The sequence below is a fragment of the Myxocyprinus asiaticus genome, chromosome 29 (genome assembly GCF_019703515.2).
Source record: "Myxocyprinus asiaticus isolate MX2 ecotype Aquarium Trade chromosome 29, UBuf_Myxa_2, whole genome shotgun sequence".
Taxonomy (NCBI): Eukaryota; Metazoa; Chordata; class Actinopteri; order Cypriniformes; family Catostomidae; genus Myxocyprinus; species Myxocyprinus asiaticus.
Window position 1 is genome coordinate 6,576,746 of NC_059372.1, and position 18,989 is coordinate 6,595,734.

An 18,989-nucleotide genomic window follows, 5' to 3' on the forward strand; every position below is an offset into this window, starting at 1 on the left:
TGATCAAAGCAAAACGCTGTAAATTGTTTCTGCACACAGAGTACTGAACAGCACATCTTTAACAAAAGTAATGTGGGAAAATGTACTCCCGAGTTCAGGCAAACACTCGCAAACTGAATTGCATAGTTAAGCACACCGTAGTTCTGCTTCAAACACTAGTGAGCTGCCTTGCTGTCTACGGTCCGCATAGGCAGCAGTCAGGATGCAAATATCGTAGGGAGTTTTTACTTGCTACTGTTGCCTTTTGCGTGCTCGCTGGAGGGTTTGTAAGGCACTATAGTTTGTAAAGCTGCTTTTAAACAATATGTATTGGGTTATTTCATGTCATATCAACCAATGAATATAAATGAAACATAATTGAAGCCAAAATTTTTAATGTCACAGATCAATATTTACTAATTAATCCATTCATTTGTAGAATTTTAGATTTTCGCCTGTGATTTTGGAGCATAACTACAGGCCAAAAAAATAACCTTAGAAAGGTGTCAGCATCATTATTTTATTTTGACTCATTGATAGGTAGGTCTATTACTAAAATCAGTTGACTTTAGGACCCATTGTTGCATTATATGCCAATGGTGAGAGTCCAAAAATTGAAATAAATAATAAAAAAATTAAAAAAAACACAAAGTCTGTTTGTGTGAGCTGCTAGAAGCACAGATAAATTTCAAAATAAGAGTTCCCAGTGAATCTCTGGCTTGTATATGCATAAGTCCCACGTTATACATGAAATCTCTCTTTTTTTTTTTTTTTTTTTATCCCCTTTTCTCCCAATTTGTAATGCCCAATTCCCACTACTTAGTAGGTCCTCATGGTGGCGCAGTTACTCACCTCAATCCGGGTGGTGGAGGACGCAGTTATCTCCGCATCTGAGACCGTCAATCCGTGCATCTTATCACGTGGCTCGCTGTGCATGACACCACGGAGACTCGCAGCATGTGGAGACTCATGCTACTCCCGCGATCCATGCACAACTTACCACACGCCCCATTGAGACCAATAATCATGACCGCTAGGAGGTTACCCCATGTGACTCTACCATCCCTAGCAACCGGGCCAATTTGGTTGCTTAGGAGACCTGGCTGGAGTCAAACTAAATCTCTTTTTTTTTTTTCTAAATCTCTAAATCTCCTGGTTATTACTGGTATTCTGGTTGCACAGTAAAAATGTCATTAAATTTGGACTCTTGTCGCCTCTATGTCTAGGCCACCCCATCACAGGAAGGTTATATTTTAACACATTCAATATTGATATATAAATCAAACAAGTACTCAAGGAATGTTGAGGTTGAGCAAGTTTGTGCTATTTTTTTCATTGTAAATGTAAGTAGACGTGCGTTAGACCAGCAACTTTGGACATTGTATCATGTCCCTTTTTCAGTGTCTAGTGTCATGAGCCTTACATTTTAAAATTGTGTGTGTCAAGTTAAAAAACTGGTTTAACCTTGTGCGACCCTGCGTCCAAATGCGTGGACGTTGTATTTTGGCTTCGCTATACACAACGCATAATTTAAATGAATAAAAACCGACTGAATACTGTTCACAAGACTCTAGACTGTCATTTAAAGGTTAAACTTCTGTCGCACCGAATCATGTGACACAACAACATGACGCTGATTTCCTTGAAGTGCTCCTATGGACACAGCGCCAACAATGTGCCTCATTAAAACCTGTTTGGTTGTAAAGAGTAGTCTCTAGTTTCGTTTGATATGCCACATTAAAAAAATCCGTTCACGTTTCGCGCATCAGCGCGCTGATAAACATATGTCCACATATGTGGAAACTGGCACCGCATTTCCTCAATGTGTTAGTTATTTTGAATATCTTTCAACTCTAACACATCTGTGGGTCATTTCGCTTCATTTTTATATATATTTTGTTTTATTTTATTTTGTTATCTCTGTGCAATACGATTCTATTAATTAACATTAGTAAATGCATTCCTATATTTACTGTGTATTTTCACATTGAGAATAAATATGTTCATGCAAAAGCTGAAAAATGTTGCTTTCAGGGGACTTATTTGGAGTTGGGATGAAAATAAGGTGCATTTCAAGCTGTTCTGAGACCAGTGAAGACAGACAGCACACTGGAGGTTAAGTCATTCACTAAATAGGGAGCAAGGGAGCATCCTATAGCTCTCTATGCAGCTAAGTGCATTCACTCCTAAAATCCGACAAAAAGTTCAGTTTCAGGCTGCAGATGATGTTTGGACCACTCAACATGTTTGGCAGACATGGGACAATGGTAATCAGTACATAGATTCAGAATTTTAAGCACAATCAATGGCATTTGAGACATAATGTAGATTCCCACAAAAACGTAAAACATAAATGTAAAAAATTACATTAAAATAAAAGGTCGTAAGGGAAGTGAATGTAAACATTATATGTGTTAACACGTGTTTTAGAGTGATAAAATCGCTTATCAACCTTTTCTGTGTAGTTATATACAATATTACGACTTTGTTGTCAAGACAGTGTAATGCCGAGAAACACTGTAATCTGGTAAATGCCATAATGTAAATAAGTCCCTTATTTTATCACTCTAAAATCATGTTAACGGGTATAATGTTTATGTCTTGTGGCTATACTTTTGAAACAATGGAGATTTGAATGTACTGTATATGGATTGGCTCCATTCACCATCATTCTAAGTGCCTTACCGTATCTGCCATTTTAATAAACGAGGGACTAGTCGAGATTAATTTTTGCGGTAATCAACATTATGCCACAAATGCTGTTGATTAAGCTTAACTTCTTTTGAATCTGGAACATTAATGCTGCCTTGCATTTTGGCTAAAATGTTGTTTTTTACTCACTAGATTTTGGACCAGAGCTCTAGTCTATCTCACCGCCCTACTTGGCCGTAAGATAAAAAAGAGGGGGCCATTTTGGGCTACAACTGCCTGATTGGGTCCAAATTTCCCTGAAGTGCTCACACTCCATTAGCACATCGCAGACAAATCAAAAGCAGAAACGGGTATTGTTTGCTTGATGATGATGCTTTACTGCAGAAATGCAGAAATTAAAATGCCTTCAGAGCCCTTAACACTCGAAGGCCACATTTTCTGAGTCATACCAAGTGTGTCATTCTATATTATATGTGACCTCGAGCTGTGTATACTGGTGACAGTAGGAAGCGCCTCTGCTGTGGGCTGAAGTTTCCAACAGCATTTCTGGACTCATAATGGATAATCCTCCTCAAATCATGCCGCATGCAGACTCCTCCAATCCTCCCTGTGTGTTATATCAGCCGCTTTCTCCAGCCCTCGGGCTTGTGTTTCAATGTGCCGCTTTGTTTTTTTTTTCTTAAAAATCATCCTATTGATTTTATATATTTATTTTTTGGCTGGGTTTGATCCTCTGTCCCAGGGCTTGAGCAGGGCTTAGAAAGTAATCCGTGAGCATGTCTACCTTTCCACGCCTGCCGCATGCTGCACGCACTTCTAAAACACCCACGTTCTTATCAATATGAAACCAAAATTTAGCTCACCAAAAAATGAAAAATGTAGTTTCAAACCTGTATGCTGGTATTTTTTCCACGGAACACAAAAGTTGCATTTTTTTTATTTTTTATGCATTTGCATCCAGAATTTAAAAAATGGCGCTCAAATCTGTAACAAAGCCTACAATGTTATGACTGCGTTATTCAAAGTGTCACATTCAGTTACAATTAAAGGCATTTGACATCAAAACTTTTTTTTTTCTGATGAAGTGTCATTATTTTGGAAAAGAGCCAGCCTCCTCTCATTAAAAAATGATGTGACTGTGGCGACATTTTTGCTAAATGATATAATGGGGTTTCTTCCACGTATTGCTGCAGTTTCAAGGTGAAATGTCCACTGAGTGGCGCTAAAAGTGAGTTAAATGTCCCTACCCTAAACGTTTAATCTTCCTATGGTATTTGGTCATTTTTGACCTAAATAAATTTTCCTCATTTAATAAAAATGTTTTCCTTTATCTGAACAGTACAAGACTTGGTAATTTTTCCTCCATTTGCCATCTGAACATAAAAAAAATAAAAATAAAAATTTGGCCTTGATTCGATAAGTCTAAGAGGTCGTAAAAAAAAAAACACCTTTGGTATTCACAGTCAAAACTGAACCACTGAAAATGAATGGGAAAGACCAAAAAAAACCCAGTAAAAAATAAAATAAAAATAATAATAATCTGTCAAATACAATCAATAAATTAGCTACAATGCAGGAAGAAAAAAAACCGTAGAAATTACAGGGTGAGACTGCAAAACATCCTCAGTGCAAAACATACACACCCACTCACACACAAACACACGCACACACATGCACACAAAAATGAACTGGTGAGACTATAACACAGAGTCTTTTTTAACATTTGTCAAAAAACTAAACAATAAATCAGTCATAATGCAAAACACACACACACTAAAAAATGAAGGGGGGAGACGATAACACACAATGCAGAACACACACACACACACACACACACACACACACACACACACACACACACACACACACACGGAACTAGGGCATCAGTAAATTGAGCTCTACAGTCATCTTTTGGTAATTGTTGGCATTACAAGTCATCTGTTGTTTTCCAGCTGATGACAGCAATCTGACACACACACACACACGTTTGCAAAATAAATTTGTACTGTTTGAAATTACAAAATGTTTACTAGGAATTCTTCTATTTTATACTCTAATTGAATTTTCAGAATTTTGCAGTTCATTTCTGTTGCTTGTTCATTTTATGAATTTACTTTGTTATTATATTTTTATGTTTGAAATACATTTTCTTTTTTATTTCTGTTTCAAAAGTGGCTTTTTCTTTGCAATTCTTCCCATAAGGCCTGCACCCCTGAGTCTTCTCTTTACTGTTGTACATGAAACTGGTGTTGAGCGGGTAGAATTCAATGAAGCTGTCAGCTGAGGACATGTGAGGCGTCTATTTCTCAAACTAGAGACTCTGATGTACTTATCCTCTTGTTAAGTTGTACATCTGGGCCTTCCACATCTCTTTCTGTCCTTGTTAGAGTCAGTTGTCCTTTGTCTTTGAAGACTACAGTGTACACCTTTGTATGAAATCTTCAGTTTTTTGGCAATTTCAAGCATTGTATAGCCTTCATTCCTCAAAACAATGATTGACTGATGAGTTTTTAGAGAAAGCTGTTTCTTTTTTGCCATTTTTGACCTAATATTGACCTTAAGACATGCCAGTCTATTGCATACTGTGGCAACTCAAAAACAAACACAAAGACAATTTTAAGCTTCATTTAATGAACCAAATAACTTTCAGCTGTGTTTTATATAATGGCAAGTGATTTTCTAGTACCAAATTAGCAATTTATCATGATTACTCAAGGATAAAGTGTTGGAGTGATGGCTGCTGTCTAGATTTGATCAAAAATGACTTTTTTCAAATAGTGATGGTGCTGTTTTTTACATCAGTAATGTCCTGAATATACATTGTGATCAGTTGAATGCCACTTTGGTGAGTTAAAGTACCACTTTCCTTCCAAAACAGCAAAATATGTACATTATTCCAAACTTTTGGCCGCCAGTGTATATATCATTCAGGTTTAAAACAACGTGATTGTAAGTAAATAATAAAATAATTTTAATTTTGGGGTGAGTTCTTGTTTCTACTCATCCACATACAATTATCATAACACTTAAAATTTGGAATATTGTTAAATAGCTCTTATATATTATGCTTTTTCAGTTTAAGTCAAGGAGTTTTATAAGCATCCTTCCAACAGTTTTCCTCGGGTCCACTCTGGCCTGATCACATTGGTCCAGCACGGTCATAAAAGTCTCATTCTAGGCATATGTTGCCTTTTTTCGTAATGCCTGTAGCCTTTTGAGTTCTTGGGCAGGGTTCCAGCTTACCGCAGGTTACAGGATACTGGAGCATCCTGAAATAGCCAGACCTCAATCAAAATGCCCGATTTGATCTGACTCGGGGACACACTCTCACATCAAATGGACTCGGCTCTTAAAGCTATTTGCCCGTTTAAGGAGGGTACTGCTTAAATCCCAGTACTTCAAACCCGTAACCGTTTAGACTGCACACTTTAGCTTCTAAATCAGCCTATTTTTTTTCTGTAGCTCGTACATTAAGAGGGGGACTGAAAATAAACTCTGGTGGGCAGTCAAGGAATATATGACTAATTTTTTAAAAATACTTCAAGGGATACAAATTCTCTCTTTGATTTTTTTTTTTTTCTTTCTATTTATTAGGATTAAAGTATGCATGCTTTCCTTTGAGACGGCATTAGGAAGGGTTTCTTGGCAGGGCTTGTGGTGAACATGAAATTCATCCAAATTACTAAACATCCTTTTCCTTTTTTCTCATTTTTTCAGAATATGCTGAAAATATAGGTGACGGCAAGAGCGAGGAGTTTAAAGAAAGTGAGCAGAAGAGGATTATGGAGCTACTCGATAGCTTCTAAACTTCCACTCAGAGTTTGGCATAGGTTTACCGCAGTGTCCCGCTGTAAATACAGAGTTTTGTGTTTCCTGTGTCATTTTTGAAGAGTTAACGTCTAAATGATGATGCTTGGATTTTTGACCTTCGCAATCCCAACAGATACTGATTGAATCTGGGTAATGGACATCTCTCCTAAGAAACATTTTGTTTTTGTCTACTGGCTTTTTTTTTTTCTTTTTTTTTTATATATAGACATTTTGTTTTTGATAAGCTGTAAGAACAACTTCAATTTTCTTGTAATTAAAGTTTGTGCTTTTCTTTAGTTTCTTTGGTGCTGGTTCCTTTTCTAGCTTTCATACATCAGCCTCCACTAGACTTAATGTCTCATTAGACCAGTTCAAGCAGAGAAAAACTCTTGTGCTAAAACATACATTAGGAAAATGTTACATTTACGACTCTGCGTTATGTCTTTCCAGCATTCCTTCAGACAGCTGATTAAGCAAAGTCTAGTTTCTACTCTTATATTTAATTTTTTTTTTTTTTATGTAACATCTTATGTTATAAAAAAGCAAAAATCTGGGTTCCAGTGAGGCACTTGCAATGGAAATGTATGGGAGCCAATCTGTAAACGTTAAAATACTGTTTCAAAAGTATAGCCAAAAGACGTAAACAATATGCATGCTACTATGATTTAAGAGTGATAAAATCACTTACTAACCTTTTCTCTGTAAAGTTATAGCTAATTTTAACTTCAGTGCGATGATGATGTCAACAAACCCTAAAACGTCTGTAAAAATGACAATTGAAACAATTTTACAGCTCAAATAATACATGAGGTTTAACAGAAGAATTAATGTGTTTTATCAAATGATAAGCTTCACATTTAACACACTAAATGCCTTTAAACTGTCTAAAAATTTGCCTCATTCACTTCCATTGTAAGTGCCTCACTGAAACCTCGATTATTACTTTTTTAAAGAAAAGGAAAGACGAGTCAAAACATTTTTTGTCTGGTAATTAACATTATGCCACAAATACAAAATGTCGATTGACAGCATTTTTGTATGAACTATTTTGCTCCTACATTTACATTTATGCATTTGGCAGGCGCTTTTATCCAAAGTGACTTACAGTGCCCTTATTACAGGGACAATCCCCCTGGAGCAACCTGGAGTTAAGTGCCTTGCTCAAGGACATAATGGTGGTGGCTGTGGGGACTGAACCAACAACCTTTTGCTTACCAGATCAGTGCTTTAGTCCACTACGCCACCACCACTAATACTGCTCCTAATTCTTTAATAGTACACTTTGTTTACCAAGCTGTCAAATGTTTCAATGAAGAGCTTGCTTGAGATGAAATATGGAACAAGTGATGATTGAAAAAAATATTATAATAATCAAGGGAAATATCACTTGTGAGCAGATATATTTTTATTGGGTGTCATTTCCAGTCAAGCTGTAATTTTGCCAAATTGTGCAAAAAATGTGACAGTATTATTAGTCAGCTATTAAATAGCCTAACAGGACAAATGAGGGGGCCATTTTATTTAAAAAAAAAAAAAACATTAAAAATATTGTTTCCACCACAGATTTCTATTGTACATATTACTTAATTTAAGATGTGCTGGAAATGACACCGTAGTGTGAATTTTCATGACAAAAATCGCCTGTGGTGACAGTACATACACTGGTGGACATTGTTAGTAGACAAAAAAAAAAATAAAAAAATCATTGCAAGTGCGAAAAATGTTTTAATGAGACTTTCTCGAAATCCACTGTGCTGAAAGTGCCCAGGTTGAACAACCTTAACCCTGTTGTAAAGCCTGAAATATGAAAGATTTGTAAGAAAAAAATATATATATTTTTGACATTAAACTGTTTTTAGTACCATTAGACAAACTATAAAAAGAAATGCATTAGGCTTTAAAGGTCATTATCCTCCTGAGGACCAGCAATTCATTTTTGTGTAGGACATTTGTTATTAAGTTCTTTTTAGCCCATACATGCTACAGTGGTAAAGCTTTTTTCAGAGGATTGATGTGGGATTTTCAGAGATACTGAATGTTTGAGAGTTTGGCCATGACAACTTCCTCTCCTTGGTCTATAAATATGGATTGAAATATATCACAGTTCAGCACATCAAATACAATATGAATAAAATACTATTTTTCCAATAAACAATTTTTATCATATGCATTTTGTGCACCAAACATTATATTGACATTTAAAAAAGGGAAATTGTAAAACTTTTTTCACAGGGTCTCAGGAACTTAAGATGACATCATCATAGCTTGTAATGTAAAATAATGAGATCTTTATAATAACAGAGCAGGCGCATATTTGAAAATACACAGAAATATTATTTCACACTTTATATCTTATAAAAAGTATCTGTCAGAAATTTAAGCTTTTTGTGTGTGTGTGTGTGTGTGTGTGTGTGTGTGTGTGTGTGTGTGTGTGTGTGGTGGGCTTGAATGTAATGTAATGTAATTGAGAGATATGCCTCAAAAGCCTATTCATATTTGTACATGGATTTCAAAGGGGTTTTCCAATAAAATAATATACAAACTTTTAATCAAGCACAAGTTGCTTATATTCAGCAAATATCAGTTACTATACAATCATTACAGTCACTTTTACTTTATTAAAATAAGCTGTTATTTATCATAACATAAGAGTCCCTTTTGGCACAAGTCCGCCGCCATTTTAAATAGAACGATATAAACATTGAAACCACTTTTTTTCACGAATAACCACTAGATGGTGCCGTAAACATGTAACACTTACATACCATAGGTTGTTTGGCTCGTCAGCTTTAACAGAGAGTATTTGCCATTTGGCGAGTGCTTATTGTGAACTCAGGATTTGATGTCTCTTTTTCTTTTAGAGCTGCTGTGATTCTAATGGTCATTAATTAGATGTTTGTCCAGTGGCGATGAGCCAGAGACTCTAACTCTCTTGCTAATAGCGGGACTGCTGAGCTAGCAAAGAAGATGCTACAACTCTCTCTTGTTCTCTAACCTCTCTTACATTCCCTCGTTATTTTACAGTCTCTCCCTCCCTCAATCTCATGGGTTTAGTGTATATATCGCCAGAGCCAAGGAACGGTGTGGTGTATAGAGAGACAGTTTGCTTACTAAGCGCTCCTTCCTAACGGACAGTGTCTTAAGTTGAAGGTGAGAATGATTGTTAGAGCCAAATTGAATCAATCCAGTGGAATACTTCTGCTGAGGGAACAGGGGCCATTATGGTTTATTTATGCTCACTAGAGGGCCATGGCTTTAAAACAGACATTAAGTAAGGAAATTACTGTTGTAACAAAAACATCTCTGTGTCGCTCCAGGCGTTGATGAATCGGCTTCGTTTGACGGGAAGACAAAGGCAGTGCTACGTTTCGCAATGTAATTAAGTGCCGCAGCCTCATAATGGCTTTTGCTTTGTCAGACATCGACTGCTCGAGACCTCTGAGGTCATCGTACGCTGTAGAACTATGGCAAGCCGAATTAACTTTTAATCATGCAGATATGAATTATATATATCTACAGTTCAATCTTTACTAGTTAAAATGCTAATTCTTGATATCAGTAATGGAACTGCTACTATTGAAAGTGCACATTTTTTATATTTTTTTTGTGATTACATTTGCACTAGTAAAATGTTAATTCTTGATATGAAAAATGACGAAGAAATACACATTCTTGAATGTCAACATTTTTATTTTAACTAATAAAAGATGTAATTTTTTATATCTGTACTAGTAGAGCATCACTAGCAGAATTTCACAATGATCTGTCATTCACTCCTATTTAAAACACAATTACAGATGTCTATAATTCATTTATTACTAGTTGGAAGTCTGGCATTTCAGCTATGTACTCCTTACAAAATTATAATTTTTGCTATAAATAATTAAATTGTTCTTAGTACAAATATCCATTCCTGATACCGACAATTAAGGCCATGTCCACACTAAGTTTTCATTTGAAAACGCATTTTGTTCTCTACGTTTTGTCCTTTTGTCCACACTGAGACTGCATTTTTGACAGCAAAAACTAAGCTTTTCATAAACAATCTCCCAAGTGAATAAATCTGATAATGCAGTCTTTGCATTGAAGTGTGGATGGGTATGATGGAGATATCTGAAAACGATGACATATTTTTTGGCGTGATCCATTCAACCCAAAACAATCAAGATGGTGGCCCACATTGTAGTGCCGTTATTGTGCGTGTTATTCACTTTGAGAGCATTGTTAAAGATAAGTGTTACTTTGTACTACCGTCACAATGCATTCCTTCATAGACGATGCAAAGTTGCTGTCCGGCGATGAAATGTAAGGACAATTGTGTTTCAGCTCGAACATGGAATGGCGATTTTTCGCATGAGCAGTAAGGGGATTTAAGCGTTTTCATGGGCTGTGTCTAGAAGGTAACTTCCTGGAAGCCTAAGTCTCGCGAGAGTCTCATTCGCTGTTACTAAAGTTAGGTTTAAGGTTAGATTTAGTGGTAGGGTTAAGGTTAGGTTTAGGGGTAGATGTAGGGTTTCTGTACAACTCTAAATAAACACAAAAAACTGTGTGTGAACATTCAGTGTTGCTCTCGCAAGACTTTAGGTAACTGGGGGGTTACCTTCTAAACACAACTGTTTTAGTGTGGACAAGCAACTTTTGGAAAATGCTTGAAAAGAGCAGTGTGGATGGAGAGCATTTCGAAAATGAAAACGCCGTTTTCAGATATATCTGGATTAATGTGGATGTAGCCTAAATTACAGCTAGTGAAAATTCCAATTTTAGACAGGTAAAGTTTGTCAAGGCAAACTGATGTTGGCTTGAAAAAGCCTTGTTTGAAAGCTTAAACTTGTTTTTAGAAGTTTGATGGTTATACAGACATTACAGTAAAGCTGGCTATACACTAGCTGATTTTTCCAATGATTTTCAGGTGTTAGCTTTATTAACATAATCAGACAGAGTGCCCATTAGCACCTCAGGACTCCCTGCTGAGTTAATGGCTTCAAGCACTGAAAAAACACACTGGCGGCCAAAAGTTTGGAATAATGTACATATTTTGCTGTTTTGGAAGGAAAGTGGTACTTTAACTCACCAAAGTGGCATTCAACTGATCATAATGTATAGTCAGGACATTACTGATGTAAAAAACAGCACCATCACTATTTGAAAAAAATCATTTTTGATCAAATCTAGACAGCAGCCATCACTCCAACACTTTATCCTTGAGTAATCATGTTAAATTGCTAATTTGGTACTAGAAAATCACTTGCCATTATATCAAACAATGCTGAAAGCTATTTGGTTCATTAAATGAAGCTTAAAATTGTCTTTGTGTTTGTTTTTGAGTTGCCACAGTATGCAATAAACTGGCATGTCTTAAGGTCAATATTAGGTCAAAAATGGCAAAAAAAACTTGTCAGTCAATCAGGCTATACAATGCTTGAAATTGCCAAAAAACTGAAGATTTCATACAAATGTGTACACTACAGTCTTCAAAGACAAAGGACAACTGGCTCTAACAAGGACAGAAAGAGATGTGGAAGGCCAGATGTACAACTAAACAAGAGGATAAGTGCATCAGAGTCTCTAGTTTGAGAAATAGACACCTCACATGTCCTCCGCTGACAGCTTCATTGAATTCTACACGCTCAACACCAGTTTCATGTACAACAGTAAAGAGAAGACTCAGGGGTGCAGGCCTTATGGGAAGAATTGCAAAGAAAAAGCCACTTTTGAAACAGAAAAACAAAAAGAAAAGGTTAGCGTGGGCAAAGAAACACAGAAATTGGACAACAGATAATTGGAAAAGAGTGTTATGGATCTTAACCCCATTGAGCTTTTGTGGGATCAGCTAGACTGTAAGGTGCGTGAGAAGTGCCCGACAAGACAGCCACATCTATGGCAAGTGCTACAGGAAGTGTGGGGTGAAATGTCACCTGAGTATCTGGACAAACTGACAGCTAGAATAACAAGGATCTGCCTAGCTGTCATTGCTGCACGTGGAGGAGTTTTTGATGAGAACTCTTTGAAGTAGTTTAAGAAGTTCTGAATTTTTTTTTTTCAAATTGTAATAGTAATTTTTCATGTTATTAATGTCCTGACTCTACATTGTGATCAGCTGAATGCCACTTTAGTGAATAATAAGAGCAAAATCTGTACATTATTCCAGACATTTGGCCACCAGTGAATGTTTTGTTTGAAAAAAAATCATTCTGTCACTGAGAAGAACTGACAAGATGATTATATAACTAAAATCCATAGTGATTCTGTCATTCTGCAGAAATAATGCAAAAGCAACAAATGACGGATAAAAATAGCATTGACGATATTTGACAGTTTTGGTGCATTTAAAAATATAACCTTTTGAAAGCCAACCAAACCATGAAGAACAACATTGTAACTATTTTAGACCCTGTTTCGGCACAATCAAGCAATCTACAGGTCTGAAAATGCCCCAAATCACTCTATTGCAATTGCAGTTTTACTCATGTTGTTATTTTGGCGAGCTCCAGGGGACAGGGATCAGAGAGAGATAGTTGCGGTGAGTCGTTATGTGTGTCACCCCTCCACCATTATTAATCGGCAAGTGTGTCATACCTCTGACTGAAGAGAGGGAGGTCTGCATGTGTGACACCCTCAGCTAAAACGAGTTGTTTTGAGTCTGCTCATGTAGAGCCAGCTTAAGACGAACAGCCAGCTAGCTAGATAAATAGATAGGTACCCAGACAGACTGTTGCATAACAAACTGCCTTATAAATAGAGATAGAGAGAAACTTAAAGCAAATAGAAGGCCTTGTTTGGGTTTGTTACATTTGAATTTTTGACAGCTGTTCTTTGAATTGACGAGTATTCTGTTTGCCACTAACATTGTCAATGATATCTAAAGGACTTTTCAGATTTTTGATTGTCCGCTGTTTGAAAACCGTAAGTCTGATCAGTTAGAAAAGACATGGCACACTATTTCAGAACAGTCTGAAGGTCTGTACCAAGTTTGGTGGATGTAGCTTGAACTAAGAGGAGTTAGTGCTAGAGATGTTGGTCTCGGTTTAGGTATTTTTTTAAAATATCTGTACATGATACTAGACAAAATTGAATTGTTGATATCAATAATTCATATCCTAGAACCCAAGAAAGGCCCTGAATGCTTCTCCTCATTTCCCACCATTGTCGTAGAGTGATAACTTCCTGTCCTTTAGCCCCGGGACAAGTGCACAAGAGTCATTATCTCCCTGACACTTTCAATGCACGTTCTCTTTTGTTTATCCATCGGCCTTGTCCTCTGAGGGGCTCCACTTTCCCGCTCTAGGCTGACACTCCTGGCATATTCAATATTCTCTGGCTGTCCTTTCCATGCCTCTATTGGCAAAGCACAGCTTTATTTGCGAGATCTCTGTATTTCCCTCTGTCTCTGGAGGTCAGTGATTGTCACTAGTTCTGGTTGTTACCAGGGAGATGGTTTGCAAAGAGAGGGTGGCGTAGATACTGTAGTGGAATGCCGACAATTGGAGGGAGGAAGTGTGTGACAGTTAACCATCTGTTGAATTCTACATTATGATGAATTGTGTGTGTTGGCATGCATGCACAAGCGAGAGCGTTATTGATGCCCCTCTGCCGACGCATCAAACTTGAAATGCAAATGAGCGGTAACTACAGACCGAGACGAGCACCCGGTGCCATTTCAAGGACACGCTTATTACCGTAGCGATGCTTGTCGGTAGCGCATGCCAATCACTCTCGTCTCGCCAGTTTGCCATGGCTGGGTGGAGGCCGCAGCAGCTCACGCAGAGCAACATCTGCTGCCCCCACCCCCCTCCAAAATCACTGATATAAAACTCAGGATTGTTATTTGCATTTTGAATTGTTGGGAAGGGCAGGTATCCCAGCACGCATCTCTTATCAGTGATTATGACACTAGCACGCTAACGGTGATTCAACAGCAATTTCACAGCCCAGAGAGCTCAGAATAATTATCTTTTTCTGAGTGATTGAGTTGAGCACTGATTTTTCCTCCTTACGGTGGGTAAATGGATACAAACCTGTGGCAAGAACATTTGTTTATACCCACCTAATGATCTTTGCATTGTACTGGTCACAGGAAAAGGCGGAAACAGGCCTGTTTATTGTTTGGGTCAGTGAAAAGTCTGGCAGTGTCATTCCCTGAGTAGTCTATTTGAGCCTGTGAAAAAAGAAACAATAAATTACAAAAATGTAGAAATGCATTTTGAAATCAAATACCTTTACCCAAATTAAGATGCTTAAAGGGTTAGTACACTCACAAAATGAAAGTTCTCTTGTCATTTACTCACCCCCATGTTTATCCATACCCAATTTTTTTTTTTTTGAAGTCATACGGGAGAATAACTGATGAAAATGTTCACTTTTGGGTGAATGATGCCTTTAAACCTCTGGTCATATAATTCCATGAATACACATTGTTTTCATCTCAGGAAATCATCTTACTGGACGCATTTTAGTCAAGAGTGAAAGTACATTGGATACAACATAGCCTAATATTTTACAAGTATTAAATACATTTTTTAACAACATTTGCTGCATCCCAATTTGCAAACTTAAAATATGCGCTAAAAGTATGTACTTCAGGAAAATGGAAAAATTACATAGGGTACAATGCATGGAAAATTTGCTTTTTGTGGTCGCAAAGTGTATCGAGATTGAAAAAATACATTTCTCTTTATTGAATAATGGAGAAACATAATTTGTGTTAAAGTAAATAATAGCGGAAGTTTGTTTTGATTAAAATTAATGATAATTAAAAAAAGGTGGCTAGGGGGCTGCTGCTTCTTTTTTTTTTCTTTTTTTTTTTTTACCCCAAATACTATCCTTTCACTTATTGTAAAGTTATTAAAAAACACTTTTGATTTAATCACCTTGAACAAAACTGACAAATAAGTATTTTGTCTCAAAATAAATGTGATCATATCAGCGATTCTCATTAGCTACATGTATATAGCCTACATTTCCAACATTTTAAAAGTTATTACATTTTTGATCAAATTACCTCAAAATCGACCTTTGGACATTATGGCGATGACCTCATGGATCAGGAAAAAGTAGCAGTGCATAGTTACAAACAGGTGTTTAGCAAAGTGCTGCTCAAGTTTTTGTTGCAATTTAGTGTTTTGGGAGAAAATACCCCTTTTTTATCCCCAGGAGGGAGGCCTTCAGCCCTGTCGTATCCTACTTTTGAGTGTGTAGAGTAGTACGGTATTGGTATTGGGTCAGTATTGGGACATAGGCTACTTTTACATTATAAAACCACAGACACATTTGTTGAATACTGATTGCGTTTGCATTTATGCGGTCCCATCTAGCTAAACTCATTACATTAAAATTCATTATTACTTAACTGGCTACTTCAACCTCGCATTCCTCTACAATTTTCTTTAACTGAAAAAGTCGGGGAAAAAAGCATCACAAATTTCTCCTCTTGCATTGCTAAAAGGGGTTGTAGGCAATAATAGCAAAAATACAGTTGAAGTTAGAAGTTTACATACATCTTAGCCAAATACATTTAAACTCAGTTTTTCACAATTCCTGACATTTAATCGTAGAAAACGTTCCCTGTCTTAGCTCAGTTAGGATCACTACTTTATTTTAAGAATGTGAAATGTCAGAATAATAGTAGAGAGAATTATTTATTTCTGCTTTTATTACTTTCATCACATCCCCAGTGGGTCAGAAGTTTACATTCACTTTGTTAGTATTTGGTAGCATTGCCTTTAAACTGTTTAACTTGGGTCAAACATTTTGGGTAGCCTTCCACAAGCTTCTCACAATAAGTTGCTGGGATTTTGGCCTATTTCTCCAGACAGAACTGGTGTAACTGAGTCAGGTTTGTAGGCCTCCTTGCTCGCACACGCTTTTTTAGTTCTGCCCGCAAATTTTCTATCGGACTGAGGTCAGGGCTTTGTGATGGCCACTCCAATACCTTGACTTTGTTGTCTTTAAGCCATTTTGCCACAACATTGGAGGTATGCTTGGGGCCATTGTCCATTTGGAAGACCCATTTAACTTCCTGGCTAATGTCTTGAGATGTTGCTTGAATATATCCACATAATTTTCCTTCCTCATGATGTCATCTATTTTGTGAAGTGCACCAGTCCCTCCTGCAGCAAAGCACCCCCACAACATGATGCTGCCACCCCCATGCTTCACGGTTGGGATGGTGTTCTTCAGCTTGCAAGCCTCACCCCTTTTCCTCCAAACATAATGATGGTCATTATGGCCAAAAAGTTCCATTTTTGTTTCATCAGACCAGAGGAAATTTCTCCAATAAGTAAGATCTTTGTCCCCATGTGCACTTGCAAACTGTAGTCTGGCTTTTTTATGGCGGTTTTGAAGCATTGGCTTCTTCCTTGCTGAGCAGCCTTTCAGGTTATGTCGATATAGGACTTGTTTTACTGTGGATATAGATACTTGTTTACCTGTTTCCTCCAGCATCTTCACAAGGTCCTTTGCTGTTGTTCTGGGATTGATTTGCACTTTTCGCACCAAACTACGTTCATCTCTAGGAGACAGAATGCATCTCCTTCCTGAGCGGTATGATGGCTGCGTGGTCCCATGGTGTTTATACTTACGTACTATTGTTTGTACAGATGAACGTGGTACCTTCAGGCATTTGGAAATTGCTCCCAAGGATGAACCAGACTTGTGGAGGTCTTGGCTGATTTCTTTTGATTTTCCCATGTTGTCAAGCAAAGAGGCACTGAGTTTGAACGTAGGCATTAAAATACATCCACAGGTACACCTCCAATTCAGTACAACTCCTATCAGAAGATAATTGGCTAATTATCTAAAGGCTTGACATCATTTTCTGGAATTTTCCAAGCTGCTTAAAGGCACAGTGAACTTAGTGTATGTACATTTCTGACCCACTGGAATTGTGATATAGTCAATTAAAAGTGAAAAATATCTGTCTGTGAACAATTGTTGGAAACATTACTCATGTCATGCACAAAGTATATATCCTAAACGACTTGCCAAAACTAGAGTTTGCTAATATTAAATCTGTGGAGTGGTTCAAAAATGAGTTCTTCAACCTAAATGTATGTAAACTTCTAACTTCAGCTGTATATATGTATATCATTCAGGCACTTTTGGCATATCATTTGCAAGGAACTGTGATTTCTGAAGCACTAATTTTTATCTTGCGACCTTTTTAGTATGGATAGTGTCTAAAATGGGACCCAGAGGTTATCTTCAAGGCCCTGAAAACATCGTTTAAAAACTACCCCTACTAGCTAGATCAGCACTGCATTACGTCAGACTGTACTGCCAACAAGACTGGTTGATGATTGAAATAAGACCGTTAACACATATGGAGTTCTCAGTTAAACTGACCTCAGAACATTTCCAAATGTAATTTTCCCGCCTCCCACGCCGACCGTTAGATCTTTGGCGCAAAACTTCACTGTAAAAAATCTCTCCCATAAGATCATTCCGCCTAGTTGAAATTCCCTAGTGCCGAACTACGCACTCTCCGCTGCTCGCGCTGCATCCTTCCGCCGCATTGGTTAGATCCGGGGAGATTCTCCTCCTCGCGGAGAATCAACGCGCGTCAGAAGGCGACTGCAAACACACGCAGCCTCTTCTAAGCATCTCCTGTCTCTCTCATCGTGGACGAAACCCACCAGTAAACCCTCTCATACTTGGATCTATCTCTCTAAACCGTATATTTTCACCTGATGTGAGAGAGTGTTTTGCAGGGAGCAGCGATGTGCGCGTTTGGAGTGATCTTGAGGAGTTTACACTGTGTGGGACTCTACATCCAACTTAGTGCCAGTATCAGGCAAGCTGGAAGTGACGAGGTGGAGAACCACATATCCAGCAACGGTAAGATTTGTGGAGTATATCCGATACTATACACGCATGCACAGGTTTGTAAATGGTCTGAATTTGGTCCGAATTGCGCACAAACGGCACAATGATCGTGATGCGCACTACTCATGGAGCTAGACCCTCAAAACTGTGCCATGATTATTGACAGGTGGTACAGTGATGGTGTTAGATGGCAATGCCATGGTACTTTTATATATAACAATGATACTGTATGATAACCATATTCACACATCATAGTCACATACTTCATGGGCGTAGCAGACATTTTAAAAGTGGGGGGGACACAGCTGTCAGTAGGTGTCTCACACAGACCCAACACTTACAGTGCAATTTTAATATATTACAGTATATATTAATATACAAGTATGATATAAGTATTATATTAATATATACATATTATTTACTTTTAATATTTGTAGTATTTTAAAGAATCAAGTATTGCCAAATTAAAGGGCATCTTGTGGAGCACTTGCTTCTGTTTCACACATGACAATAAAAGACTGAGAACAAGCTGGTCCTGAATAAACAATTTAATCAATTACAATGATGACAGTTGTGCATGTGCACAATTGTATTTTTTACTCTGTGCTTGTGCATTGTGGGATTTAAATGTATCCAAGTGGCTCGAGTGTTTTGACTACATTCACCAAAATTCATTCAGATCCATTTAATGATTCAGTGACCAGAAGGTGGTGACAAATGAGAGTCTT

At 37.4% G+C, this 18,989-nt stretch overlaps 2 protein-coding genes across 2 annotated transcripts in view; both read left to right on the plus strand.

The window, feature by feature from the left end:
- Window positions 1-7,550, plus strand: part of LOC127419644 (beta-catenin-like protein 1) — an 82,807-nt gene extending 75,257 nt beyond the window's left edge. The window contains exon 16 of the mRNA XM_051661214.1: window positions 6,349-7,550. Within this exon, the coding sequence (XP_051517174.1) occupies window positions 6,349-6,437 (89 nt within the window). The 3' untranslated portion in view covers window positions 6,438-7,550. The remainder of the gene's footprint in view (window positions 1-6,348) is intronic.
- A 10,433-nt stretch (window positions 7,551-17,983) lies between these two features.
- LOC127419648 (V-set and transmembrane domain-containing protein 2-like protein) overlaps window positions 17,984-18,989 on the plus strand; it is a 66,185-nt gene continuing 65,179 nt past the window's right edge. The window contains exon 1 of the mRNA XM_051661219.1: window positions 17,984-18,273. Coding sequence (XP_051517179.1) covers window positions 18,156-18,273 — 118 coding nt within the window. The 5' untranslated portion in view covers window positions 17,984-18,155. The remainder of the gene's footprint in view (window positions 18,274-18,989) is intronic.